This window comes from Aphelocoma coerulescens, chromosome 14, assembly GCF_041296385.1.
Source record: "Aphelocoma coerulescens isolate FSJ_1873_10779 chromosome 14, UR_Acoe_1.0, whole genome shotgun sequence".
Lineage (NCBI taxonomy): Eukaryota > Metazoa > Chordata > Aves > Passeriformes > Corvidae > Aphelocoma > Aphelocoma coerulescens.
In genome coordinates this window covers 11,051,215-11,078,354 of record NC_091028.1, presented here as the reverse complement: position 1 = coordinate 11,078,354, position 27,140 = coordinate 11,051,215, and the positions used below count along the sequence as shown (strand labels likewise).

Below are 27,140 nucleotides of genomic sequence, written 5' to 3'. Positions count from 1 at the left end.
AAAAACTGTGAAAAATTTCTCTTTATTTAGTGGGCTTCATTCTTCCACCTCTGTGAACACATGCAGCTAGCAGGGCTCACTCAGAAATCCAGGATAATATTTAGCAATGAAAGAAAAGGGCAGCTGATATAAAGTGACTGAAACCATTTCATGCTATTTCCAGTGAAAGGATCTGTCTAGTGCATTTGGTAAAGATCATAGTCCTGAAATAAACCTATCACAAGAAATATCTGTTTTCTTCCCTAAAGGAAATTAAGCATCTAATCAATCAGCTGAGGAAGGGAGGGAAGAACACTCAGGAGCTGCAAACGGTGAGGCTGGAGATTGAGAAGGACGAACTGCAGGTGGCACTGGAGGAAGCAGAGTCTTCCTTGGAGGTATCAATGCTGCAGATGTGAGAGATTCCTGCCAGCCTGGTGCTTGCTGCCCACATACCACCAGATGGATTTTGTATGTATAACTGGATGGATTTTGTATGTATAATCACGTAGACTATAATTACATTATGTACATAATAAGGCTGCAGCACGGAGGTTTTAAGTTAGACATTAGGAAAGTATGATAATCATTAAGGGGAATTACTCCTTGGACCAGATTGTCTGGAGGTTACAGGCTCTGTTACTGGAAGTTGAGTGCAGTCTGGTCTCACATCAAGTGGGACTCATTTGGCAGGAGATGATCCAGTTTTTATGCAGTACATTTTTAGGATGACCTCTTGAAATCTCTCCAGCCCTGTTTTAAAAGAAGGTATTCTTGAATAGCTTGGTACAAAGTCCTGGTATCTCAGTTTTAACAGGTTTGAAAAGTTACTGTATTTTTATTACTTGGTGGGCAATAATTTGATACAAGGGCTGGATCAGACTCAAGATAACAGACTGCTGTACCATATGCTTCACTGGAGTCCACAGAAACACTCACCAGCATGCAATTGAGTCTCTGCAGGCGAGTCTGGAGACTGAAGTGGAGTGCTGAAGACCTCTGCCTGGAAGTGATGGACACTGACCTGACCAGAATGGAAATGCAGCTGGATTGTGCCTGCAGGAACAACAGTTGAGCTTGTCTGGACCTGAATAAACTGCAAGAGTATGGCCAGGTAAACCAGAGAGGCTGGATGCAGCTCCTGGATGGAAAATAACACCAGTTCTGTTTTATACTTAAGCAACAAAGCAGTAGATTATGTACTCTTGTTTAGACAGAAATGTTGAACACACTGAGAATTTATATTCAAAAGCCCTGGCTCTCCCACTCACACCAATTTCAATCTACAGTAGTTTCAACAAATCTTATACAACACAAGCATTACTATCAGCTTTTGTCAAACTGAAAACCCAAGAACTATTTATATGTAATTAAACCAAAAAAGTTCTGTGTTTAAGAGAAGTTGTGATTGCTCTTTGAATAGGATAGCCAAGAAATGGACTGGAAACTAAAAGAGACGTAAAACTAGAGAGCTTCCTTCAGCTCTTCATTGCTAAAATAAAACTAAGTAAGAAAATTAGTAAAAAGCTGTCTCTTTGTTGGAATAAAGTGATACAACTGCTGCCAAAAATCCAATTCTAGTAACTTAAAGACTAACAACAAAGATTCTATCTTCCTATACACATCTATACACACACACACACACACACACACACACACACTCAAACCTAACCTGTCCTCAGTTACATCAGCCTCAATCAGAAACAATTTTCTTAAAGTCAGTGTGGCTACAATGACAGGCAAACAAGATGCTGAGAGAGCTGGGGTTTTCATGAGGTTTGGTTTTAAGGTTTGCTTTTTCAAAAAAATAAATCTGGCATCACCTTAAAGAATAGCTTTGCAGAGAGACCTTCTACAACTTTCAGCATCCTCTCTCTCCATTGTTTACATTAATCTTTCATCTGCTTTCAGGACCTTTGGATCCAAAGGAATGAGGATGCTCACCAGCACGAGGAGCTGCAGGAGCTGTACGTGCTGCCTCTGCCCACCTCAGAGAGAGCTGGAAGAAGTGCAGGCTGACCTGGAGGGCAGTGAGCACTCTGGAAAACTCTAGGAGCAGGCAGAGGTCATGGAGAAGGCATGATGAACTCAGTGTCCATGCACAGAGAAAATAGAACTATTTATGCATCAGGGTTTATGTGTGTGTGGTTTAACATTTAATCTTAACTCTGGGTAAGAAAGGCAGGATTAGGCCAATAATGGATAAATACCAGTGGTCCATAAGGCAAGTCTGATAACTCTATGGTACATGAACAGCTCAGTCTTTAAAGATATTACACCAATGGCAGGATTTTCACAAAAGCACCATCCTGGCCCAGCTTTGCTCCTAGCAAGGCTTATGGAAAGATTTGCAGCAAATTTGGTGGAACAGTAAAGACACTGCTGAGGGAAAACCCACCCTAAAATGGACAGCATAAAATTCTGCCTCTATTGAAACCACAGTTTTACAGTTGTTTCCATGGTGCTCAGATTTCTTCCATGAACTGTAGCCCTCAGTGAGATCCACTGTAGTGAAATGTGAAGCCTCTTTGCAATTACAGACTGCAGTATGAAATAACATACCTGCCACTTCAGTTTGTGCACAGATTTATGAAGCCACTTTAACATTCACCATTAGAGTCTGCAGTGCTTTTCCATCAAGACCACCCATGATAACATTTCCAAGGAGAAGAGTGTAACTTCTGGAAAGGACTGATAATCCAAGAAGCACTTCTCAGCTGCAATTACAGTACATTGGTTATAAAAACTGAGTCATAAACGTGGCTTTTATTCGAGCAGGATAAAAAATACAACCAATACATTCTCCTCCAATTGACCAAAAATAAAAGGATATGTTTTAAGCAGGTGATCTGCTATCTCCATACTAAATTGGGGATTTAAAACTTATTTGTTTTATAAAACCCACATAGCACTGAGCTTGTGCAGCATTCTGGAACACAATGGCACATTTACATGATGTTGTTTTGCTGAAGAGCAGTCTGTGTTACTAGAATGCAATTTTTCTATTAAAGCCTTTGTAGCTCTCTTCCATAGAGTGTTTTTATTATTATTATTATTTTTTTTACAGCAGCAACAACAACAGTCCTCCAATGATTCATATCACTAAACAATAAGCACTAAATAAGCTGTGGGGCTCATATTTTCCATGAGATAAAAAGACACATCCATATCATAAACTGTGGAGCAGAAGCTATGTTTGTTGAGAAAGCAATTAAATACAGCTTCAGTTGGGTCTAAAGCCAGCTGCTGATATTGCAGCAGAGCTTTGAAATAAATAATATTGGAATATAAACTCAAATCCAACAGAAATTCAGAAAAATGGACACAGACTTCAGGTCTTGGTAAACAACAGGGTCTGTTTCTGTCTCAGTGGTGTATCAATTTATCATTCACAAATCATCCCTTTGGCAGCTGATTGGAAGAGAGGAGCAGATAAGAAAGATGTTTTGGGTCCCTAAGATTCCTTTCTGCCCTCTAAAATCAGTTTGTTTACTATTAAATGAAAGCTGGGGCCTGACCTTCAACACATTACTAATGAGCACAAGGAAATCATCAGTGAGCACTGAGCAGGTGATGAGGGAGCAAAGAAAGCTGTGGCTGATGTAAGTCACCTCCCCACATTTCTGCCCTTTATGGTGGTAGCTGGAAACTTTCAGGTATGTATTCCATTATTTCTCTCCAGTGCTGATTTGAAAGCAGTGTTAATAACAGATGTCAGCACTTGCATTGCTTTTTATGATCCTGAAAGGCAGGATGCATGTTAGCTCTCTGATTGCAGCCTGACAGAATTAATCCACAAAAGAAGAAATTCACTTTCACTCTGCCTCCCTGGTAATCTGCATCACAGATGGCACCCTGAGGAATTCCTCCATTTCCCCTTGATTTGTCCTTTCTTTCACTTATTACACAACTCCACTCCTCACACCTATGAGCCCTCCAACAAAGAGTAGGCTGGGTTCCCTCTCCAGTGAGTCAGTGGCATTCGGAATTGGCAGAGGGGAGCAGAGCTGCCAGCACTGAGCAGATTGCTCCTTTGGCACTGTGCTGACAACTGGCACTTCCCAAATATCACAGCTAGCTGGGGATTTAATGCACAGCATTTCCTCCCAGACTGACACTGAGCCTTCTGCCACCTTTGTGCTTTCTGTTACTGTGTGCTCAATGTCTTCACCCTCCACCTACAGCACATGTTCAGCCACCTTCTTTCCACTGGAGGGTGGAAATAAAAGCCTGAAGTGTCATTAGAATCTAAACTATTGATTTAATAACAGGTGGGGATAACACCTTTAACTAGTTCAGTTGTTCAAAACAAGCACCCCACCACCTGGTTTATGGTTCAATCTAGACTTGTCCAAAATGTCAGGGATTAATTCCAATGATTTCAGTGAACTCTGGAGCCAGCCTTCAGAAAGGCAGCCTGTGATACACAATAAAATTAAAGAAATGGCAAAATTCCTCAGAAGGTAACGCACAGATTTCAAATCTACATATCCTGGCTTTCCATGATCTGTATAAATAGCTGTGCTCTCAATCTGTTTCATACCTTCCTCACAGGCTTCCTGTGTGGCAAAAGATCTGTGTCAGGAGCAGGATTATTATGTGCACCTGGAAAAGATTAAGAACAACTACTAAATTGCAATAAAAGACCTGTAAGTCAAGATGGAATAGGCAAAACAGTTAGCCCTGAGAGGAGGGGGGGGTAAAAACCACCATTATGGAACACCAGGGTAAGAAAAACAGGTACAAATATATTAGAAAGATTATTCCAACAGAGCAGCTATGAAACTCTGTCCTGCACCTGAGCTTCCACATTCAGCACAAATACCTGAAAAGGAACATTTTCATTTAACAACCAGGATGTCCCAAAGGGAATGCACTAATTCAAGGAAATCCAGACCAGGCAGAAAAGCTGCATGTGGAATACTCTGAACCCACTGAAGCGCAAGGGAATTTCAGCACTTTGCACCCCATGCAGAATTCATCTATCAGAATCTTTATGGTGCCTGAATGCAGCAGTAACAAGCCACTGCTTTCAGCAGCTGATCTACACCCACAAAGGAGAATTTGGAAGGTGTGCTGTCATCAGCAGCACGACCTGCTTTTTATTTTTCAACTGCAACAAAACTCTAGAGCATGAACAACTTCAAATTCCTGGCTAGATACCATCATCCTATTTCTGACCCTCACAATGGCACATCAATTGTCCTTCTACTCCTCTTCAGATGAAGGAACTGGAAACAGAGCCAGACACCAAACAGAAACACTGTGTGGAGACTGAAAATTCTGCACAAGAACAAGAGATCTCCAAAGGAGCGGGTCTTCCACACAAAATGGCTACAAAACCAACCAGATGGGAAAGATGCAGAAAAACTGTAAATGAGGAGGCTGTAGCTCTTCCTTGCTCCAGTTCATTGTTTCATCACGTGGGATTTTGACTGGATGAATCTGATGGGTCCCTTCCAGCTTGAGGTGTTCTGTGATCACACAATGGCACCTGGTGCACACCAGGGGCATTTTCCCTCTCCAAAACACATGCTGCAGGAAGCACATGTTCAGTTCATACTCACAGCATCCCTAGACATGTGGACCTTTGTAGACCTTTGCAGACCTTTTGAGACAGTCACTGGAATGTGTGCATCACTCTCTACAAAGGATTGTTCTCCTCTGCTTCTGTGCAGCCACTTCCTGTCCTCAAACACAGTCTCTGATGTGTGCACAGACATGAACACACAATTTATAAAGTACTTTATTAACTGCCACTCTTCAGGGTCATGCCCATTCTCCTCACCTTGGTGTCACCATGCACAAATTTCAGGCATGTTCCAGGTCAATTTTTTCCAGTGCAAAGATTTCTCTGGTTAAATCAAACAGTTTCTGGTCAATTAAAGGAAGCCTGGCCAATTAAAGGAAGTCCATACATGAACTAGAAGATGCAGAGGAGAGGGAGATGGGATGGCTCCATTGGCTCTGAACAAACTGCACACCAGGCACTGTGTCTCAGGCTTTGGTTCCTGGGGAGGTTATCCAAGGCCTCCATCCTCTTCTTCTCTGTCAGTGGCTCAGGGAAGCTGGAGCTCACGTGTTTGAATCCACCTGCCATGAATTTATTAGAGCAGAAAAGGGTGTGGGATGGAGATGAGGAAAACATAGGTGTGTTCTCAACACCAGCTGACTCATGCAGTTCCCTGCGAAAGGGAACAGAGATATTCCTCAAGTCTCTTTAGGCACAGAGGTATTTCTGGAACACCTAATGGATAGTACAGATATGTTTTCACTAATGGTAAAACAGAAAGGGAAAAGGAGAAGCATCCTTCTGCTCCTCAAATGGACACACAGTAAGGGCTAAATCTGTTCTTAAGGGCACCAAAACTGCACAGCCAGGACCACTCTTAGGAAAAGCCCCCCTCATCCTGGCACAGTACCCCAGGATAGTTCTGTACACTCCAGCAGTCCAGCAGGGAAGACAAGGAGCAAAACTACACAAAGCAAATACCCAATTCCTACACCCTCTCCTTCCTCTGGGTTAAAAACAAGGGCTAGCATCTCAGTGTTTCTAAAAGTGATTTCTTCCCACAGCAAGAGGTTTGAAGGGCCTGTGCCCAAACACTATAGCATTTCTACCTTCTTTCTTAAGAAGGTTTTGAAAGGTAAAAAAGGTATTAAGGCAACACCGCTTCAATGTCCTCTTTTCTTCCAGAGTACTGTTCCAAAGAGCTGCCCACTGAAACATTGCTATAGCATGAAAAAAAACCCAAGAGGTTTGAGATATCAAAGTGACCTGCAGGAGAATTATAAGACAGAAAAAGTGTGAAAGAATCTGCAGACAAAAGAATTATCAGTGTGTCAGACTCAAAACCTTGCAAATAATACCTCCCTGGTATATCTGGAATGATGGAACACATCCAACACTACGTGAAGGATCTGTGCTAACAGAGATTTAGGATTTTTCAAGTCAAGGATGGGAGATGTGATCCAGGTCATCTCTTGCAATTCCTCTCATCAGTAGCCTTTATTCATAGTCTTATTAAGGCTTATTGTATGGGGAAAAACTTGTATTTTTCACAGTGAGAAAGCAGTACATCATATTCTGCTCAAACTTCAAATGCAAGGCATAGCAGGGTGCTGCAACAGGAGGGTAGAGAGCACAGAAAGAGCAAACTCAAGCGAGCTGAGAGGCAAAAACAGCTCCTGTGGCAATGCACACCTAGAATGCACTCAAAGCATGACCTTTCATCACCAATTAATTACCTGTTTATGCATCTAACAGCCTGCTTCTGGAAGATCTCTCTTTGACTAGCTGCTACCCTGTAGCTGAATGAGGATGTCCCAACTTAAATCTTTTTCATGTATACCTTAAGGTCAGATTCCATCTAAACCACTTTCACTAAGATCAGTTCAGCCTTGCTTGTGAGGCTTTAATCTCAAAAGCATCGGCATCCTTCCTGGATTAGCACAGCGCAATTGTATCAGCAGGAACAGGGGTGGAAAATTCTTCGGGAAGCTTTATTGGAGACAGGGTCTTAGCTTTTAATGCTTAAAACCTCTGCAGAGTTCCTCATTTAGATGCTCTCCCTCCATCTGGTGAAAGTCATTTTGTAAACATAAAACCGTACTTAAAACGTAATTTCGTTGCTGTTGCGTAACTCTACTCGGCCTAGTTGTGTGTCTTTAATCCCTGCATCTGAGTAAGTTTTATTGTTAAGCCAATAAGGGCTGCACTGATTACATATCTTGCAGCCACTGAGCCACAGGACCACTGACAGAGGCCATCAACTCTCACCTCCTTCCTGAACACAAGACCTTGTATTGCACTTTTGCCATCCTGACAAATACTTCAGATCCATTCTTAAAACTTCCAAGAGCAGCCCTACATCCTGTCAAATCAGTTCCTAACACAGGGCTTCACTACTTCAAAGGAGTCACTGGCAATTTTTTACCTAGATCTGCCTTGTTGTTATCTTAGCTTATGACTTCTCACCCTACCCTGTGGACATAAGAGAACAAATTGTTCCTTTCCAGAGAGCAGCAGCCTTTTATCTATTCCAAGACTACACACATCTTCCCTCAGTTTTCTGTCCTCTCAGTAGGCTCGGCTGAAATCATGTGTTCAAAGACCCTGATCATTATTGCCACCTTTTTCTCCAAATTATCCACTTTTCTCTGGTGCACAGGTCTCTAATGCTCCTCTAATGCAGCTCTCAGAGCAGGATTCCTCTGCGTGTATTGCTTGGATTTTCTTACCCACATGGACCTGTGTGGTGTTTACCTCATCTGCAAAAAGATTTTTTTTGTTCCTGTTCAGCTTTTGACCCTCAGCAGCCCCTGCACCCTTCCCTGCCTGCAACACAGCCAGCTGCCCTATTCTTAGTGGTGTAGCTCTGAAGCTGATGGTGTTGAAGTGAACAGCAGTGCACCTGCTGTTTAACCACATCCCATTTTTTCCAAAGAGCTCCCATTTTGAATCCTGGTTCAGCCACTGTGTTTATTCTGAACTTGGTCTCAGCTCCTGAGGCAGTAATTGCATTATTTCATCATAGATGAGTAAGGCACAGGTAATTCCCTGTACAAGCACTGATATTAAGTACTTCTTCCTTCAACCAGTTTTGCAACTCCTTTAGAGCAGTATCACCTAGACTGGTTTCCCAGTTTATTATTAGAATATCCTGCAAGCCAGTGTCAGAAGCTCTACTAAAAATCAAGATATATGACATGCATTGCTTCGCCCTTATCTGCAATCCTTGTTATGCTGCCAGAAGAGGAAATTAGATTGGCTCAATTCATTCCTGACAAAGCCATACTGGCCAGCATTCACCTTCTTTTTTTCCTTTGAGATGCTTATAAATTGTTTATTTTCCCTCAGACTTGAAATTAAACTCAGTACTCTATTGCTCCCCAGTATATCTGGGACCCACTTATCTCTCCCCATTCTCCCAGACTTTTTTGTTTGTTGTTGTTACACTTCAGCTCATAAAATCTCAAGAGTTTGAAGGAGACAAACCATGAGATCTCAAAGAGAAGGCAATTCCTCCAGGGGATTAAGAGCAGCGCAAATTATTGCTAGTGCACTTATTTTGATATTCCACCCCTCAATCACAGAATCATGGATTGGTTTGGGTTGAAAGGGACCTTAAAGATCATCCAGTTCTACCCCTCTGCCATGGGCAGGGACATTGCCCACTATCCCAGGTTGCTCCAAGCCCTGTCCAGCCTGGCCTTGGACACTTCCAGCTTCTCTGGGCAACCTGTGCCAGGGCCTCACCACCCTCACAGGGAACAATGCCTTCCCTGTATCCCGTCTAATCCTGACCTCTGACAGTGGGAAGCCATTCCCTCTTGTCCTGTTCCTCCATGCCCTTGCCCAAAGTCCCCCTCCACTCTCTTGGAGCCCGTTTAGGCCCTGGAAGGGGCTTTAAGGGTCTCGCTGGAGGCTTCTCTTCTCCAGACTGAACACCCCCAGCTTTCCCAGCCTGGCTCCGGCACAGCCCCGTCCCCCTAATGGCCCATTGGCTTGTATCAGGGATAGTGTGGCCAGCAGGACCAGGGCAGTGATCATTCCCCTGTACTTGGCGTTGGTGACATAGTGCCTTGGGTGCTGCGCTCAGTTTTGGGTACCTCACTTCAAAAAGGACACTGAGGTGCTGGAGCATGTCCAGAGGAGGGCAAAAGGCTCATGAAAGGTCTAGAAAACCTTATGAGGCATGGCTGACGGGACTGGGTTTGGTTAGTCTCAAGGAGGCCTGGGGGGGACCTCAATGTGGATTTGTTTGCTCTCGTATTTGTGGTGTTTTGTCTCCATTATACTGGTGATACCTCACTTGCAGTACATGTTCTCTGTGATGTATTCTGTAGGATGGGTTTTGAGTGTTGCTGGTTGGGACCCCGATCTGGTGTATGTGTCCAGTATTGTAGCACCTCTGTATTCTGGGAGTCACCTACTGGGAACAATTAATAATCACACCTTTGTTTTTTTCTCCTAGGAGAAACAACCGGGGGGGGGGGGGGGGGGGGGAGATACCTTCCTTTTTTTCCCTCTTTTTTTCCTTCCTTGTCCTCCAGGCTGCCTACAGTAGTAGGCCTGAAAGGGGAGTGTATTGAGGTGCGATCCAGTCTTTTCTACCGTGCCTGCAGCGAGACGACTGAAAGAAATGGCCTTAAGCTGAGGCACTGGAAAGTCAGGTTAGATGCTGGAAATTTTTTTCACTGTTTGGGCGGTCAGACATCGGAACAGCTTGCCCAGGTAGGTGATGGCCTCACCACCCCTGGAGGCGTTTAAGAGGCGCCTCGGTGATGTGGTTTAGGGGGTCACAGTGGCGGCGGTGGATTGACAGACGGATTTTACGACCTTACACGTCTCTCCTTACCTGGTCAATTCCTTACTTCCCAGCGCCTCCCGCCCCGCCCTGAGGGGCCGCGCAGGCGCCGCTCCGCCCTTTGTGTGGGGAGGCGCTGGCGGCGCAGGCGCGGAGCGCGTTTCCTGCCGCCCGTCTCAGAGCCGGGCCCGCTCGGCCTCTCCCGCCGCCGGAGCGGAGTCGCGTTGACTGCCCAGAGTCCGCGAGTCCCGCTCCGCCCCCGCCGCCCCAGGTGAGTCCCGGCCGCGGCAGCGATGGGCGGCGGGCGGGGACAGCCTGCGGACCCGCCGGCGTGAGGGGAGGGCGGGGGGGAGGCACCGCAGCATCGCTGCCCCGAGGGGCTGGGGACGTCCTGCTGAGGGTGAGGCGATGGGCACCGCTCTCCTCATCGCCCTGAAGGGTCGGGAAGAGGCGGGGACGAGGAGGTGCCCCCCATATCCCCCGCCGTACCCCCCCCATATCCCCCGCTGTTCCCCCTACAGCCTCCGCGTATCCCCCGCCGTGCCCCTGTGTTGGCAGGGCCGCAGCCCACAATCCATCCCCATCCGGCGGCTTTATCCTGCTAACGGTGTCCTGTGGCAGAAGGTGCCCGAGAGGAGTCACCCCCCCGGGAAATCTGCGCTGAGTGACTTGGGAGGGAGTGACAGCGGTAGGAGGCTGTCCTTAATCGCAGGTGCTTCGCTTCCAGGTGTTTGGAAGTGGTGTAGGTGCTCCGAGACTAGGCAAGGATTAAGAAGATCCCTTTCTCGCTGTCACACACACATTCCATCTCCACTTCTGAGTCCATATCCTGGCTGGTTCCTTGTCCAGGGATGAACTTCCACCACATATTTCTCACTCCACTGAGAGGTGACAGCAGCCGAGTCCTGTACATCCCAACCTCGATCCTTTCAGGCCTTGTACTGAATGAACTCCTGCTCTGCATAGGTGCAAGATTTCCCTTTTTTTTCTTCATTTTAAAATATTTTTTTGAAACTCCAAGTCGGTTGCTTTCCATTTGAAATAAAACTCAGGGAGAGTTGCATTAAGTACTTGTTAACAAAGTCATACCAGTATCTTTCCCATGTGAGATTCTGAGGTTGGATGACAGGAAGGCTTTGAGGTTATTAATTTGTCAAGAATTGTAAAGCCAGTGGCATTTTCCCTAGTGAAATATGAGTTGGATTTTGTCTGTGTATTAGTAAGGAATAATATAACTGGAAAAAATATAACTGGAAAACTTCTTTAAGATTTATCTTCCCGAAGAAAATATCACTGTACCTATGAGGACACAGAAATAGCACTGCTTTTTGAGGTTATCATCACTATTGTGTTTTATAGGTTTGTAACCAAACCAAAATGGAAAACGGTCACTTGTAGCCAGTTATGGAGCTCAAGTAACTCAATCAATGGGAAGGAATGGATCATACAACTTTGAGTTGGTTTTGGGAACAGCTAAGTAAAAATACCTGAATAGGAGTTAGGATGAGACTGTATTTTATATGTAATGCCAATCTGTGAATAAAATACTACAGTTGTATTAGGAAGTGTTTCAAAATAGCTGCATTCCTTGGGGAAAGGAGACTGGATATTTTTACATTTTATTTCGGAGAGAGTAGCAAAGGCTGAGCATTCCTTGTTGGTGGAACAGCTCTTGAACTTTTCCTGTATATGGAAATGTGCTGCTACTGAATGTTGGCATGAGCTAAAGCAAGATCCTGGAAAAAGCACTTTGCAGTTGTGTTTTGCTTATGTTCACATGTGGAATCTCAAATGATGGATGTCCAAGGGCAGAAGTAACCCAGATTATGTCAACATTTTCTCATTAACAAAAAATAATTAATTATTTTGCCTAGGACTGTGTGTATTTAATACTTTGTTTGATTGGTATGTGGTTATTATAAGAACCATGAAAATCATGCTGGTTAAAATTGTGAGCTGGACCTAAAGCTCATATTGTTAAAAGTTGTATTTGAAGTACATTTGAAATGCAACTGTAATTCGCCTATTTTTAGAATAACAGTGCTTGATTTCCTTAAACAAAAAAATAAACAAAATAAAAACTCTCTCCAGTTACTTGCATTGGTGAAATACTGTCTCACCTATGCTCCAAGATTCAGCACTTTCAAGATATTTATAAAACTGTTGGTGTGATGGTAGTTCCTGAGGCTAAGAGCGTACTCATCCTTCTTTCACTCCTGAGTTTCTGTTGGATTTGATATTCATTTCCTGTTTGCTTCCAAATTCCTACCTTGTCCTGAAGTCTCCACCCTCTGCTAACATGGCCATACTTGGGTATGTTGTAATTCCAGGCTATAATGGGTGTGGATGTCTTGGAATGACATCACGGAGATAGTTCTTTTAAGATGGATATGTGGGGGTAAAAATGCTTTGATCCATCAGGCAGTGGTAAATTGCTGTGAAAATTAGTGAAATATTTTAAAGGAATTGACAAATCCAAGTTGGATGTATTGAACTGTGCACATTTTTATTATTACAGGTGACCATGAGTTCTTATGGTATTATCTTCCATCCATTTATGCTGCCCTGGTTAATACAGGACATAGAATACCATATTTTAATACCTAAAACATTTTAATACCTAAAATATTTTAATACCTAATATTTCTATATCTAAAATAGTTTAATGTTTGAACTCCTTTAATTTCAAAAACACACTATTCGATGTCCTGTATTAACCAAGGGCAGCATAAATGGATGGAAGATAATATAATAAAAACATTGTAAACAGCTTTGTCTGTGGATGGATGTGCCTTTAATTGGAGATGTTCAGCACTGTCTCTTTTAACAGCCATAAGTTAAAAGAAAAAAGTAGGAATTTAGCTTTTTTTAAACAAAATACTCACAAACTACAGTGATGCAGCTTGTTCTTGTAGTGTTTGAGTCTCATGGGGCAAAAGCCCTGACTATCAAACAGTTCAGCGCTAGAATTAATTTGAAGAAGTTACAAATTAGTTAATTACTAATCTTAATAATTTTTCCCTAGGATGCATATAAATGGTTCTGTCAAATAATATATCAGCAGATCACAGTTACACATCAGTTTGGCCTACTGAAAGATTTTGTTGTACTGGATACAAGTCAGGATTTAGAATCAGTTCACTGAGCTTTGTCCTAGATATTTGTTTTTTAAATTATTCTATTTCCATAGTAAAATTAATATATTTATTAGATGTCTTGAGGACCTGCTCTCTTGTCTGTGAGGATACACAAAGAAGCAAGTGTATCTGGCTTTTAGGGCAGTTGCAATCAGCTAAAGTAAGCAGGACAATGAAAATCCATCATCCTACTGAAAATATCTGAGGGTGTGACACAGGCGGCTCTTGAGCAGCCCTAACATATTTATTAAGTTGTGGTCTGTAAATAAATTGTAAAACTGCACTGAAAGATGCTTGGTAAATGTTGAGGGTTAACTTTATTACTTCTCTCATTTTGAAGCGTTTTGTTTTCAATTTTACATCTTTCAGCCTTTTCACTTTTTACAACATAGGAATCTCTTTAACTCGGAATGTCTCTACATCAGTTCCTGCTGGAGCCAATCACCTGCCATGCCTGGAACAGAGACCGTACTCGTAAGTAATAGGTTCATTTTCATTTTTAATTTATTTTTTTTTCAATTGCTATTCTCTTTCTGCTGACAGTTTTTGATCTTGTGATGTTCTGGGTCACATTCAGGGGAGGTATGGTCAGATACATAGTTCTACCTATTAAATGTTCCACTTACGATCCAAAAAGCACATGTCTTCCAAATCTGAGCTTTTCTAATCCTGTTGCTGGAACTCTGTCATAGGAGGTAATTGAGTCTTCTGCTGTTCCACAAAGCTTTGCCTCTTGGCCAAGTTTTCTGTGTTGTGGATTGTTGTGTTCCAAATGTGTTGTCTTCCTGTGCAGAGTACTCATGACCGTGGTATGTGTACCAATATCAAACTGCCAGAGGGCAGGGTTAGATGGGATATTGGGAAGGAATTGTTCCCTGTGAAGGTGCTGAGGCCCTGGCACAGGTTGCCCAGAGAAGTTGTGGCTGCCCCTGGATCCCTGGAAGTGTCCAAGGCCACACTGGACAGGGCTTGGAGCAAGCTGGGATAGTGGAAGGTGTCCCTGCCCATGGCAGGGGTTTGGAACTGGACAATCTTTAAGGTCCCTTCCATCCCAAACCATTCCATGATTCTATGTCCATAATTATTGGAGATTTTCCAGGGATTTTGTCCCTTTTTTTAACAAAGCCCATGTCATGCTCTCAAATTTGCGAATAGAGGTTTTTAGATGTGGAAAGTCTTTCCAAATATAGCATTTGGTATTAAAAAACCTTCTGTACAATTGGATTGTTGTATTTCTTCTTTCAAGAGATTGCCATTAGCCCTAATAACCATGAAGTGCACATCTACAAGAAGAGTGGGAACCAGTGGGTGAAGGCTCACGAGCTGAAGGAACACAATGGACACATTACAGGTGAGATTGTGCTGAGCCAGACATGAAGTTTTCCAACCTCCCCTGTTTTCCCCAGTTGAGATTCTGAACAGGAAATCTGCAAGCATTGAGTAAATAGATCTTTTTATAGGTTGGCATTCCCACTTAGAGAGAGCCTTGCAGCAGTTTTCTGAACTGCATGCAGTGAATGTTAGAAAGAAAAGCCCTATCTCATTTCCAGACATTTCAGTGGAGTTACTGAGCCATTTTTTCTTATCTATGGCTTATTTTTCACCTATAATGACATAATGAGAACACATTTTCAGTCTGCTGAAGTAATCTGGTTGTGTCACAGTGATGCATGCTGCTCCCTTTCAAGTGCCAGTACTAAAATTTCGTCAAGTATACGACTGCAGCATTGCTTTGTGGTTTCCTACAACAATAAATACCCTTTTTTAGGGACTGTATAAACATTGAAGTGGCCAGTCCTGGGCTTAGACCCAGTGAGCACATTTATTGCAGGCCCAGAGTATCTGTATATCCACAATGAAAATAAAGAAGAGCTGCCATGATGAGTTATGTAAAATAACAAGGTGTTATTTTTAAAAATGTGATTATCCTGTGGCAGTCTTTTATATTACTGGGGGTTTTTTTATCATGGTGATATTTTTAAAAGGGCTTTATTCTTTAAGGAAATGAAAACAATTAATACAAGCACTTGCCCAAAGCAGCAAATTCTGTTCTCAGCTCACTAATGGGCAGAAGTATCTGCCCAACAGCATTTTGCAGCAACAATTTTTGCTGTCCAAGGGCACAGCTGTCCCTGCTCCTTTGTGAAGAGTCGCTTAGGCTGCATTTACAAAGGAAGTGTGTCCCTCAAAGACATTTCTTTGCATTTTACTTGTACCTGTTAGTATTAGAAGCCAAATATTCGTGACTTGGGAAAAGAGCTCTCTCTCTGCTTTCCTGCACGGTATGTACCTTTGGTGTACAAAACACTGTGGTGGTTGTAAAGAGTGGAGTTAAGCTATGGTTACACACAGGAGATCCACTGATCAAACTGCTGGTAACTCCTGACAGGAGTGAGTCAGCTGCTGCCACTCCAGCCCCTGATAGCAGGGGACAAGGTCCTTCTCTTGACTCAGGTTTGTGGTGAGCTGCCTCTGCTCACTCACAGGAAGAGCTTTATTCTCTCTCTTGGCTTAGTTTTCTGCTAAGCTAAAAATCTAAACTTGGAATAGATCAGAACAGGTGGGAGGAGATGGGTGAACAAGAGAAGGAAAGAGGCAGGATGGTCCCTCTTTCAAAGGCAGTGCTAGAACTTCTGTAACTGTGGTTTCAGACTACTAAGCTCTGCACTTTTTAAGCATAAACCTGTTTTGAGGTAACACTATATGAACAATATAACATTAGTACACATTCTTTCCATAGCTTTTATCCCATTTTCAGTTTGTGAGCTTAAGAGATGTTTTTAATACCGAATGTAGTAATGGAAAACCACTGACATATAATTGGTGGCAGGAGAGTTGAGGATTGCAATCTGCGTCTCGAAGGATGCTAGAGAAAAGATGAAAAATAATGTTCCCATAAGACTTTCCAATTGTCAAAGGCATCCTTCGTTGCCTAGGAGGGGAAAAAAGCAATGGCAGCCTTATCAAAGATTTGATTTTATTCTTTGAACTTGGGTTTTTTTTTTCTTTTGGTAAACCTTTCTCATGGCACGGGTTAAATAGGCACGGAAAAAATGTAAGGATTGTGTTGGTACATAAAGATTGATAACATCTAACCAAAAAACCCCTGTTGTCTAAACTTTAGATCGTGGCTGCAGTCTGGCAGCAAGCACACAACGTTGCTAGATGTTGTGCAGTTTTAAAATTGCTGGGTTTCAGCTGTTGAGAGGGATCTTGCTGAAGTCAAGAGGTTTGGAGGGTGCTGGTGGACGGGCCTTGGCCAGTCTGCAGAGCTCCACCTGTTGGCCAGCCCACGGAGCTGCCTCATGCAGCAAATCCCTGGGATCCGGGAATTTGGCATCTGCAGTTTTGATGAAAGCTAAAGGGAGAAACAGGTATTCCTAACAGCTTGAAATGGCTCCTGGAGAATAAGAGATGAAGGGGAATAACATAACAGTAATAACTGTCTCAGTGATCAGTTCATCAGGAACAGGGAAGAATGGCTTCAGACTGAAAGAGGGAAAATTTAGGTTACATATATGGAAAAACTATTCCCTGTGAGGGTATTGAGGCCCTGGCACAGGTTGCCCAGAGAAGCTGTGGCTGCCCCATCCCTGAAAGTGTTCAAGGCCTGGTTGGACAGGGCTTGGAGCAACCTGGGATAGTGAACAGGAGTTGGCACAGAGTTGGAGCTGGATGATCTTTAAGCTCCTTTCCACCCCAAACCATTCTGTGCTTCTGTGACAGAAGGCTGTGAGGTGATCTCTGTTTTGCCTTAATGTAAAGCAAACAACATGAGGGGAAAGGTAATTGCTGTGAACTCTGCACTTGCAGGTATTGACTGGGCTCCCAAAAGCGACCGCATTGTGACGTGTGGCGCCGACCGCAACGCCTACGTGTGGAGCCAGAAGGACGGCGTGTGGAAACCCACCCTCGTCATCCTGAGGATCAACCGTGCCGCCACCTTTGTCAAGTGGTCTCCCTTGGAGAACAAATTTGCAGTGGGAAGTGGAGCTCGACTCATATCTGTGTGCTACTTTGAGTCTGAAAATGACTGGTGAGCTGTTTTTATATCTTTATGGTCTGCACGGGAAAGCTGAGCCTGGTGTTGCCAGCTGAGCTGGTAACTGGGTTACTGTTTTGCTAATTCCCAAAATATTAAAGGAATGTAGAGGGATGGCCTCATCAGTTCTTTTGTGGACTTTAATGTTTTGGGAAAAAGGTTCCCTCTCTTCTTCACTCTGGTGTAGCACCTAAAGGCCTTTGATTTTGCCTATTTTCAGGCAGTTCAAGTTGGCGTGGATGTGTTCTGCCTGACTGCCATAAACATATGTTGCTCTTCTAAAAGTGCAAGAATTTCTGCAGAGTAAAGATTTCTTTACTACAACTGTATGTTTGAAAAAAGATAAATGTTTCCTTCCCCCACCTCGTGCCAGAATGAATGAAGAAATCTTCACTCGAGTCTTTCTTCCATATCTATTATTTTGGGCCATTTCTTGCCATTAGAGGCTTGAGTCAGGGTGGTCTGTTAGAAGATGTCTGAGCTTGCCATTGACCTGTTCTGTGTTTTGTTATGTATTTTTATCACAGTTTATAGATTTCACACGGGAATATCACAAAATATTTCCACCATTAAGATTTTTCTCGTTTTGGCATCTGAATGCTTCTGATCTTCTCCCTTTGTAGCTGCACATGTTGGAGCTACGTTTGCTGTATCATCTGTAGGTGAAATCAGTGTGTGGAGTATCTCTCACTTTGGGTTACATAAACAGGCACAAAACCACAGGTGTCCTGTGTGCAGTCTGCCATGTGGAGATGAAAAACAATGACACCATCTGCAAAATACATTTTAAAGATTGTTTTGGACTTTTATGCTTTCGAGCATATTTACTTATCAATATTTTTCTCTGCCTCACTTGTCTGCAAAAGAATCAAAACTCCATATGCTAAAGAAAGATAATTTTAAAAATGTGAGCCTTAAAACTTGTGCCTGATGGAAGTAAAATCAAAGAAAAATCATCATCCCAAAGGCCATCAAGTGAATAATAGATTTCATTACTATTTTGCAAATAGTTCAGATAAACTAAATCTGCTGAGACATATTTAGGCCACTATTGATGCATTCAGCAGCAGGACCACTTTGCACTGCACTGCAGATAATTGAGATGAATGCCCTGGTTGGATCATTGGCAGTCCCCCCATTTTCTTGTTGTGTTTTATAGTTAGTGTATTATTAACAGTAGAAAAGTCAATAGGCAAGAGATGTGACTGTAAAACTTGTTGGAAGGAGCTGGAGAAGGACTTGTACTTGGTGATCCATTAAAATAGTGCTGCTTAGCTCAGTGTCACAGTCACAGCTGACCTTGTGTTCACTGGGGGAAAGAGACCTGGCAATTCCTGTGCAAAATTCACATCAAGGAGTTCCATCTGGTGCATTGTAAAAATTAGTTTGAAGAGGAATAGGACTTAGCTGAGGAGATACATATTTAATGAGTTTGTTCATAGTATTTCAGAGTTTAATTGAGCTAACCATAAAGTTCACAGGTTGCACAAGAGAACATGAAACATTTGGACATGAAGTTTTTCGAAAACTGATGTGTTTAGTCGTTGACAAGGAGAGGTCTTTTTAAGGAGTGCTTCATGGATTTCTGGGAATCAGGTAAAATATGTCCATATAAACTTTTAAATCTTTCTTTGGTTTGTTTTTATTTTAGGTGGGTGAGCAAACACATTAAGAAGCCCATTCGTTCCACTGTCCTCAGCCTGGACTGGCACCCCAACAATGTCCTGCTGGCTGCAGGATCCTGTGACTTCAAGTGCAGGTGAGAGAAACTAAAATATCTGTCTACAGTTTGGGTTACTGGATCAAATCAGTAGCTTGAGCATGTTGGTCAGCCATTTGCACTTGCTGTTAGAATAAAAGATGGCTCATTGTGCTGGTACCAAAGAAAGATGTCTAGCTCAAGAATGTTGGCTTTGATGCTGCTGTGTCCTGACTTTGGACTGCCAACATGGATCTGCTGCTGAATTCACACCTTAATTTAGGGAATTGGTGGGTTCCTTCCCAGCATTACACAGCATTGGTGTACTGAGGCTGAGAGCTGGTCATTAGGCTGGAGTTGGATTAGCAGGTGTCATCTTGTGGAACACCAATACTGCCAGTTAGAGGTTGAAAAGCAATATCCTAATGGTGCAGTCCCAAAATTCAGAGTATCTGGCCATTTCCAAAGGTGTTACCCCATCTTTTTGTTCCCTAACTTCCTTGTATCCTCTCCTTTGCCTGTGCTGGCCCTAAAGCTCTCACACCCTTGTGGGGAGCAGAGTCAAGAAATTGATGCACTGCAACTCAACACAATAAAAGAGAATTTTTGAAGATCATTAAAAAAAAAAAAAGCTGTTAAAAGCAGACTGGTGTGAGAGATGGATGGGGCAGACTTTGAAACTAATTCAGCATGAGGGATGGGCCCTGCAAACTGCTCTGTGCTGAGTGATTGGGGTCACTGCAGGGGAGTCTGCATGGGGAGTCTGCAGGGCCTGACTTGAATCCACATTGACTTAATCACTTGTACCTTGAATGATAATGAAAGCTTCTTTTCTTAAATTCTTTATGTAATAGGGCAATTTTTAAGCTTCAAAGTGTGTACTAAAAATGACTAAGGAGGAGTTGGAGGGGGAGGTGGGACTGACTATTACAGTCCTTATTTCAGAATGAAAGCCTTGCATTTAAACCCCATCCTTTGATACCTTTTCATGTAAGGAAAGATGTTAAATGGAACCTGGGAAGGAGGGGAGAGTTGTCTCCCCTTTCCTGCCTTATTTCCAGTTTTAATTACATAAACTGTATGTATTCACTTCCTTTCACAAAAAAGGTGATGTGAAACAGAAGCAGCTACTTTTCTCCTTACAGAAGCAGCCACTTTTCACATGTGGAATTTTTTTAATTTGGGTTCATAGAGGACCTCAGGACTTTGACATTAGGTCACCTGAAATATGTGTGTGTGTCCAACCCAAACCATTCTGGGATTCTAGGATTCTTTCTCTTCCCCAAAACCATGAAAAACTATTCTTTTTTGTGAATGATGAGTACAGATATCTAGAATTCCAGTTCTCCCTTCTGTTCCATATTAAAAAAAATAAAGATACCTGAAGTGGGCACCTGTTTTGATGGAAATTAGGAAATGGATCTGCCAGAGCTGCTGCCATGTAATAAGCAGCTAAGTGGGAAACATTTTGGGGAAAGAATGGAGGGCAAGAGGCTGCAAATTGCTGGGTGTTTTTTGGTGGTTGGCCAAGATAAATGAGCTCCCCTTACATTTATCTGAAATATATATGTATCTATAGCTATGAACACCACATAAGTATGATTTCACGTTCTAGCTGTGGGAATGAAAGTAATTTCCCAAAGTTCTTTGAAGGCTGGGGCCTTCAAGCTGAGGTGATTTTGGTTTTAAAAGACAGGGAGACTAATAAGAGAAAAGACTTCTTGTATTTTTTTTAAACTAACAGTTAAATTCAAGGTCTTCCCTACTTAGGTATGATTTTCCTGCTTTGTGTCAAAGGCTGTTGCTTTAAACATCTTGTCCTATTTCCATACATTAAGAGAACCATCCTTTTAGGTGGCTCTATAAAATTCAGTTTTTTAAAGGTTTTCATTAGACTATATTTAAACTGATAAAGCCAAATATATTTCCATACTTAATTCCCTGAAAATCTGTACCTAATATAGCTGCAGTTAAACCCTTCTCATTGCAAATGAGCAGCTTTATTGAAATAAGCACTTTGGAAGTGCTTACCCCACACATACAAAAGATATAAAAAACAAGGAGAGGGGAGCTACATTTCCTTAAACTCACTATAAAATAATTCCTGTTTGTGTGTGACTGCAACCATGAATATTTGATCATAGTTTTTCATTTATACTGATTTTTTTTCTCTGGTAGTAGCATGGTGTAGCTGCCTTGCTCCTCCTGTTCAATGGACTCAAATCCTATGGTTGTGACGTCCCATTAAATTCCATGGTAACAGTCAAGAACACCATATTGTGGCATGTCTGAATCATGCAGAAGGAATTTGATGAAAGGGGGAGGCTTTCTGTTTAAACATATCTTGAAAATTGTAGTACTGGGAAAAAAAAAAAAACAAACCTATAAAAACACTGCAGTATTTCAGGTTTTCACGGCATTTTTGCAAAAATGAGCCGGAAGAAGGTGGCTCAGAGCCCCTTTGCTGGCATTAGAACATCACATTTCTTTCTTTGAAATCCTGCTAAAATGGGAATGTTCTTAAAAAGTGGGTAATTTTGTAGGTGTTTGTATTAGCTTCTAATTATACAGTGCCATTCCTGGGTTTTCTCTAACTGAAGGATTGACTCCGGAGAGCTGTTAGCACCACAAAAAGATGAAAGGGAAATCTTGGCACGGGGAAAAATGCACTGACAACGTGTATTTTTGTGCCATCTTCTGGAAAAAAAGGGAGAGGACTACAAGGACAGCATTTATGAGAAACCTGTGTGCTTTACACCCTTTGTACTGCTGCTTTCTCTCTGTGCACTGCTGCTTCCAGGCTTGTTTAAAGACACCAAAATACTTCATTTTGGGAGAATCAGGACGCATCTCTCTGCTTCCAACATGAAATGCATCCCATGCTCCCAGGAGCTTTGTTCATGCCAGAATCTTTTTATTTGCAGGGTGTTCTCTGCTTACATTAAGGAAGTGGATGAAAAGCCAGCCAGCACACCCTGGGGGTCCAAGATGCCTTTTGGGCAGCTGATGTCGGAGTTCGGGGGCGCGGGCAGCGGAGGGTGGGTGCACAGCGTGAGCTTCTCCGCCAGCGGCAACCGCCTGGCCTGGGTCAGTCATGACAGCACTGTGTCAGTGGCTGATGCCTCCAAAAACATGATGTGAGTATCCCCTTGATGGTATTATTAGCCTGATGGTCCTAAAGGTCTTTTCCAACCTTAATCATTCTGTGATTCTGTGTGGAATATGGTGCTCGCGAGCATGTGCCTCTCTTGCCTGTTTTACTGTAGATTCCAGGAGTCTCTTTGAAGCTTATATAAATGTAAATATTCTCTAAATAAGGTTGGTTCTGGGAATTTTAGATTATATCATTTAAATTCTTTGTAAGAATCCTTCAGTGAGGGTATAGCCAGTTTATTTTGGGGGAAAAAAGAGGCATTTGGGAAAAAAAGGTATATTCAGTAACTGGGGAAACAATATTTCCTTTTACAAAACAATATTTGCAATACAAAATATTCCAAACAATGTTCCCAATTCAAATGTCATAGTTCTTCCAGCACACTTACATTAGACTAAAACTTTTTATTACAAATTACAACCTTCTGGTGTCACCACAGGACAGCCAAGCTACCCTGACTTTTCCAGTAATCCTTGGATGGGAACAGTGCCTATTTTTTGTTAGAGCCGAAAATGAGAGGTTTCAATGAATCCCTCTAACAAATGTTCTTGTGCTCAGGGTTTCACAGCTGAAAACAGAGTTCCTCCCACTCCTGAGCGTGTCCTTTGTCTCTGAGAACAGCGTGGTGGCAGCTGTAAGTGTCTGCTGTTTCCTCCTTGTAGAGCTTTGTCGTGTTTTGGAGGGGGAGGAAACCCCATATTTTGCACAGCTAATAGTAATAATAAAGCTCTGCCCCAGTGTCAGTGTTTGCATTTGGAAGGGCAGGGTGGGAATGCTGAGCTGGTGTTTCCTAACGGGTGTTTGGTTGCAGGGCCACGACTGCTGCCCGATGCTCTTCAACTGTGACGACCGTGGCTTGCTGACCTTCGTTTCCAAACTCGACATTCCCAAACAGAGCATCCAGCGCAATATCTCCGCCATGGAACGCTTCCGGAACATGGATAAAAGAGCCACCACGGAAGATCGTAACACCACCCTGGAGACCCTGCACCAAAACAGTATAACGTGAGTGTCCTGCTGCCAGGGTGAGGACAGGGAATGTTCTCCATGTCCAGTGGGTTTCCCAGGATGTCCTGCAAAACCCTCACATTTGCTGTACCAGAAGGGTGTAACTGGTATCCCTTTTTCCTTGCAGTCTTTCCCTAACAGCTCTCTGTTTCTGGGATTTACGTGGGTGCTGGTGAAGTTAATCATTGACATGGCTACAGCTGTTTGCTCGTGGTTAATGTGTTGTGTACCTTGGACACTGCTTATCTTATCAAATAAGTGCATAGTTCCCAAGAGGCTGCTGGCACTGTGCAAAATCCAGTCAACAAAATCCACCTGAAAGAGGAATTCACATCCCAGCTTCCTCTTTCAGATGTTACTGCCTTGTGTATTTATTTACTGTATTTATTTCAGTTTGTTTTCAAACTGAAAGAGGGGAAATTTAGGTTAGGTATACAGAAAAATCCTTCCCTGTGAGGGTGGGGAGGCCCTGGCACAGGTTGCCCAGGGAAGCTGTGGCTGCCCCATCCCTGGAAGTGTGCCAGGCCAGGTTGGATGTGGCTTGGAACAACCTGGGATAGTGGAAGGTGTCCCTGCCCATGGCAGGGGGTGGGACTGGATGAGCTTTAAGGTCCTTTCCATCCCAAACCATTCCATGATTCTGTTAATCAAAAGGATTGATTCAGGTTAATTGGGTAAAATATCTTTCCATTTAAAAAATTACGTGATCCCAAAGGATGTTAAGCAATTTCTCTTTATTTAAGGAAAACATTTAGTCTCACCCAAGCCCTTAAAGAGCTTCCAGCATCCTTTTCTTTGCTTATTTTTCTGAGGCATTCTACCAAGAATCTAATGTAGGCTCTGGTATAGTCATGTCTCCATCTGAAAGAGTAGGAGTAGAATTCAACCCAAATTTCCCAGTTTCCTGGCTCTCTGGAATGGGTGTTGGAGCTCTCACTGTCTGTTTGCAGCCAAGTGTCTATTTATGAGATAGACAAACGGGATTGTCGGAAATTCTGCACCACCGGCATCGATGGAGCAATGACCATCTGGGATTTTAAGGTAAAAATGTGCTTTTACTACCATGTTTATGTGAACTAGCTGGGTTGGTGGCATTCTTCTTTTGATCTCTTGAGTATCAACTCCTGGGGCTCAGCCCCAAGCCAGGTTTTATTAGCAGCAGGAAATCCAGACTGGAATATTCAAAACCATTAGTGAAGTCCATAAGAAAAACAGATCCAAGAATCAGCATAAATGCAGATGCAGTTTTTTTAGCAGATGGTGCTAATATAGGCTTACTTTTTTAATTGAATTACTTAATGTCCCTGTAGGAATCCCCTTAATTCTTTCCTTCTCCAGCCTCAGCCACAGTTGGGCTGGAACAATTTGTACAACACAACCCTCTTCCTCTTCCTGCTCCCATCCCTTGGGACTCTGCTCATTGTCCTGCTGCAGAACATGGTCCTGTCCTCTCAGAATTAACTTACCCAAGGAGTAAGAAGTTGCCTCTAACAGCTGGAGAATACAATATTGAAAATCCTAGAAGAATGTAGTAATTTCGATGCTTGCTTTGCTCAGGCCTGGCCAACAGAGGTCCCTGTTGGTCTTCCCAAAACTGGGATATGGGCTCTGATTTAGGGAAGGAATAGTGTTCTGTGGTCCCAGAGTGCTCTGGTGGAGACAGGAGCCAAACATGAAGTTGAGGTGATCTCTAAGCTGCTTTAGTTCAGTCTCAGGTCTGTATCACTCATCTGTACATGCCTGAGTTTGAAAGGAATGACCATTGGGGTCTCTGGCTCTTGAATTAGGAAGAAATCCTTTAAGAAGAAATTCTTCCCTGTGAGGGGTGGGGAGGCCCTGGCACAGGTTGCCCAGGGAAGCTGTGGTTGCCCCATCCCTGGAAGTGTCCTAGGCCAGGTTGGATGGGGCTTGGGGCAACCTGGGATAGTGGAAGGTGTCCCTGCCCATGGCAGGAGGTTGGAACTGCATGATTTTCAAGGTCCCTTCCAACCCAAATCATTCTGGGATTCTGTGACTGAGTCTAATTTCAAGTACTCATGGTTTTTACTTGGTTTTGTTAGCATTTACACTGAATTATTTAACCCAAGCTACTGCAGCAGATTGTGATTAAGAATTTTTTTCTCTCCTTCAAGACTTTAGAGTCCTCCATCCAAGGGCTACGAATCATGTAAAGATGGATTTCCATGATCTAGCAGGACAAACTGCTTGACAGAATGCAGCTCCCACATCTGCACAAACCTGAAAAGGGAGGAGGAGGAGGAAGGTGAAATATTTGGAAACACTGAGAAAATACAGCTTGGCAGATTTTCTTTTGAATCTAAATTTGGTGAATTGTGTTGGTTTCAAAATCAGCTGTGATTGTTCTTTTTTTTTTTTTTTTTGGTTGGTTGTTTCATTCCATTCTTTACGAAAGCTGCTCCTTAAGTAGTTTATTGCAGGAAGTTATGAATCACTAACTTAAAAGGGGAATTTTATGTAAATTGTCTGCTAGAAATAATAATAATAATAAAAAAGAGAAAAACTGATTCTTTGTTTTGACGCTTGTCGGCAGTGATTAAAAAAGGGATGTTAAGGATATTGGGAGAGAGACAGAGTGGGGAAGACCCTGCACTGGTATTTTATGGCCTTAAAACAGGAAAAGTTCGTCTTAACTGAAAGGCTCTCAAAGTTGACAGATGAAGATCTGGAGTTCTGATGGTCTGGGTGTGAAGATTCAGATGAGCTTCTTCCAGGAGAATTGTTCCTTTGAAGTGATGGTTTTGGAGGATGAATGATTTTATCCTACTACTCTTCATTCTGTCTGCCTTGCATTTAATCCATAATAACAGCAAATTGATTTTTATTGTCTGCTCAGTGGGTCACAGTTTTCCAAAGGTGAATGACCAGAATTATTTGTAGTTGCCTTTGGGTTTGATCCCAAGCCTGCTCCCAGGGCAGTGCCGAGGGGACAGGATGGAAGGCTCTGTGTGGAAAGTGAGACAAAAATCTGTTGAGCCTGGGGAAGACAAATTAAAAGCAAATCACTTTGTAAGTCTGTGAAGCTGCAAGGCTTGGGAATCACCATCTCTGGAGGTGTTCATGGATGTGGCACTCAGTGCTCTGGTCTGGTTGACAAGGTGGGGATTGGCCACAGGTTGGATTTGGTGAACTTGGAGGTCTTTTCCACCCTCAGTGATTCTGGGATTCTGCGTCCTGTTAGAGCTGAGCTCTCAGGCTGTAAAACCCTGTATGTGTAATGACTGGTGGGCAAATGAAGTTCCAACCAGAGGTGTCAACGTAGTCTGGCTTCTGTGCTGATCCTTTGTCTCCAGGTACCTTTTGCAGTTCAGCTCTGAGCCTCAGGAGCTCATGGAGGCGTTTGCACAACTTACTTTATTCACAGGGTGTAGTTTCTCCTCCCTGTGTTGCTGCCTTGCTGTGCTCCGAGGGGATTAGCTGGCTCATGGCATTGCTTTACAAGGCCTTAGGTTGTCATTTCTGCCAAAAATGCAGAAGTGTCTTAGAAAAAACCCGATGACTAAATTTACCACTTCCTCTGGAACCAGAGTTGGTTCATACCCTGCTCGTTTCTCAGCTCGGGGGGGGCTGGAGGGGGAGGGTGGAAGATCAGCTCAGAGTGGCACACCTGTGCTCACATCCTTTGTGTCCAGTGTGAGTGGGAATTCCTGAGCATGTTGAGGGAATCACAGCAGTGGGCTCTTGGCACATGTTTGTGGAGCTGGGATTAGTATTTTCCCTCTGGAAGGGATGTTCTCAGCTATCCCAGGGCTCGCTGCTGGCTGTGTGTGCTGATGTTACACACTGCCTCATA

At 43.0% G+C, this 27,140-nt stretch overlaps 1 protein-coding gene and 1 long non-coding RNA gene across 3 annotated transcripts; both read left to right on the top strand.

The window, feature by feature from the left end:
• The first annotated feature begins 327 nt into the window (after nucleotides 1-327).
• Nucleotides 328-2,944, top strand: LOC138118853 (uncharacterized). The gene is made up of 3 exons (XR_011155303.1): nucleotides 328-450; nucleotides 943-1,093; nucleotides 1,891-2,944. It is a non-coding gene; the product is annotated as an uncharacterized lncRNA (long non-coding RNA).
• A 7,483-nt stretch (nucleotides 2,945-10,427) lies between these two features.
• On the top strand, nucleotides 10,428-25,854 carry ARPC1A (actin related protein 2/3 complex subunit 1A). Of its 2 annotated transcripts, none has more exons than XM_069029938.1 (10): nucleotides 10,428-10,560; nucleotides 13,819-13,900; nucleotides 14,673-14,777; nucleotides 17,240-17,462; nucleotides 19,120-19,227; nucleotides 22,092-22,304; nucleotides 22,880-22,955; nucleotides 23,133-23,326; nucleotides 24,280-24,370; nucleotides 25,462-25,854. In XM_069029938.1, the coding sequence occupies exons 2-10, from the start codon at nucleotides 13,837-13,839 to the stop codon at nucleotides 25,498-25,500; spliced, it is 1,113 nt and encodes a 370-aa protein (XP_068886039.1). In that variant the 5' UTR covers nucleotides 10,428-10,560; nucleotides 13,819-13,836; the 3' UTR covers nucleotides 25,501-25,854. The 2 variants fall into 2 exon arrangements, with proteins under 2 accessions (XP_068886039.1, XP_068886040.1); XM_069029939.1 differs by having other exon boundaries at nucleotides 13,796-13,900.
• The last annotated feature ends 1,286 nt before the right edge of the window (nucleotides 25,855-27,140 follow it).

What these genes read in the sequence shown, in the direction of transcription:
- ARPC1A (XM_069029938.1), top strand. Translation starts at nt 13,837, where the DNA reads ATGTCTCTACATCAGTTCCTGCTGGAGCCAATCACCTGCCATGCCTGG. An exon ending in ACACAATGGACACATTACAG is followed by an intron (nt 14,778 to 17,239) that starts GTGAGATTGTGC and finishes CTGCACTTGCAG; the next exon opens with GTATTGACTGGGCTCCCAAA. An exon ending in AGAACAGCGTGGTGGCAGCT is followed by an intron (nt 22,956 to 23,132) that starts GTAAGTGTCTGC and finishes GTTTGGTTGCAG; the next exon opens with GGCCACGACTGCTGCCCGAT.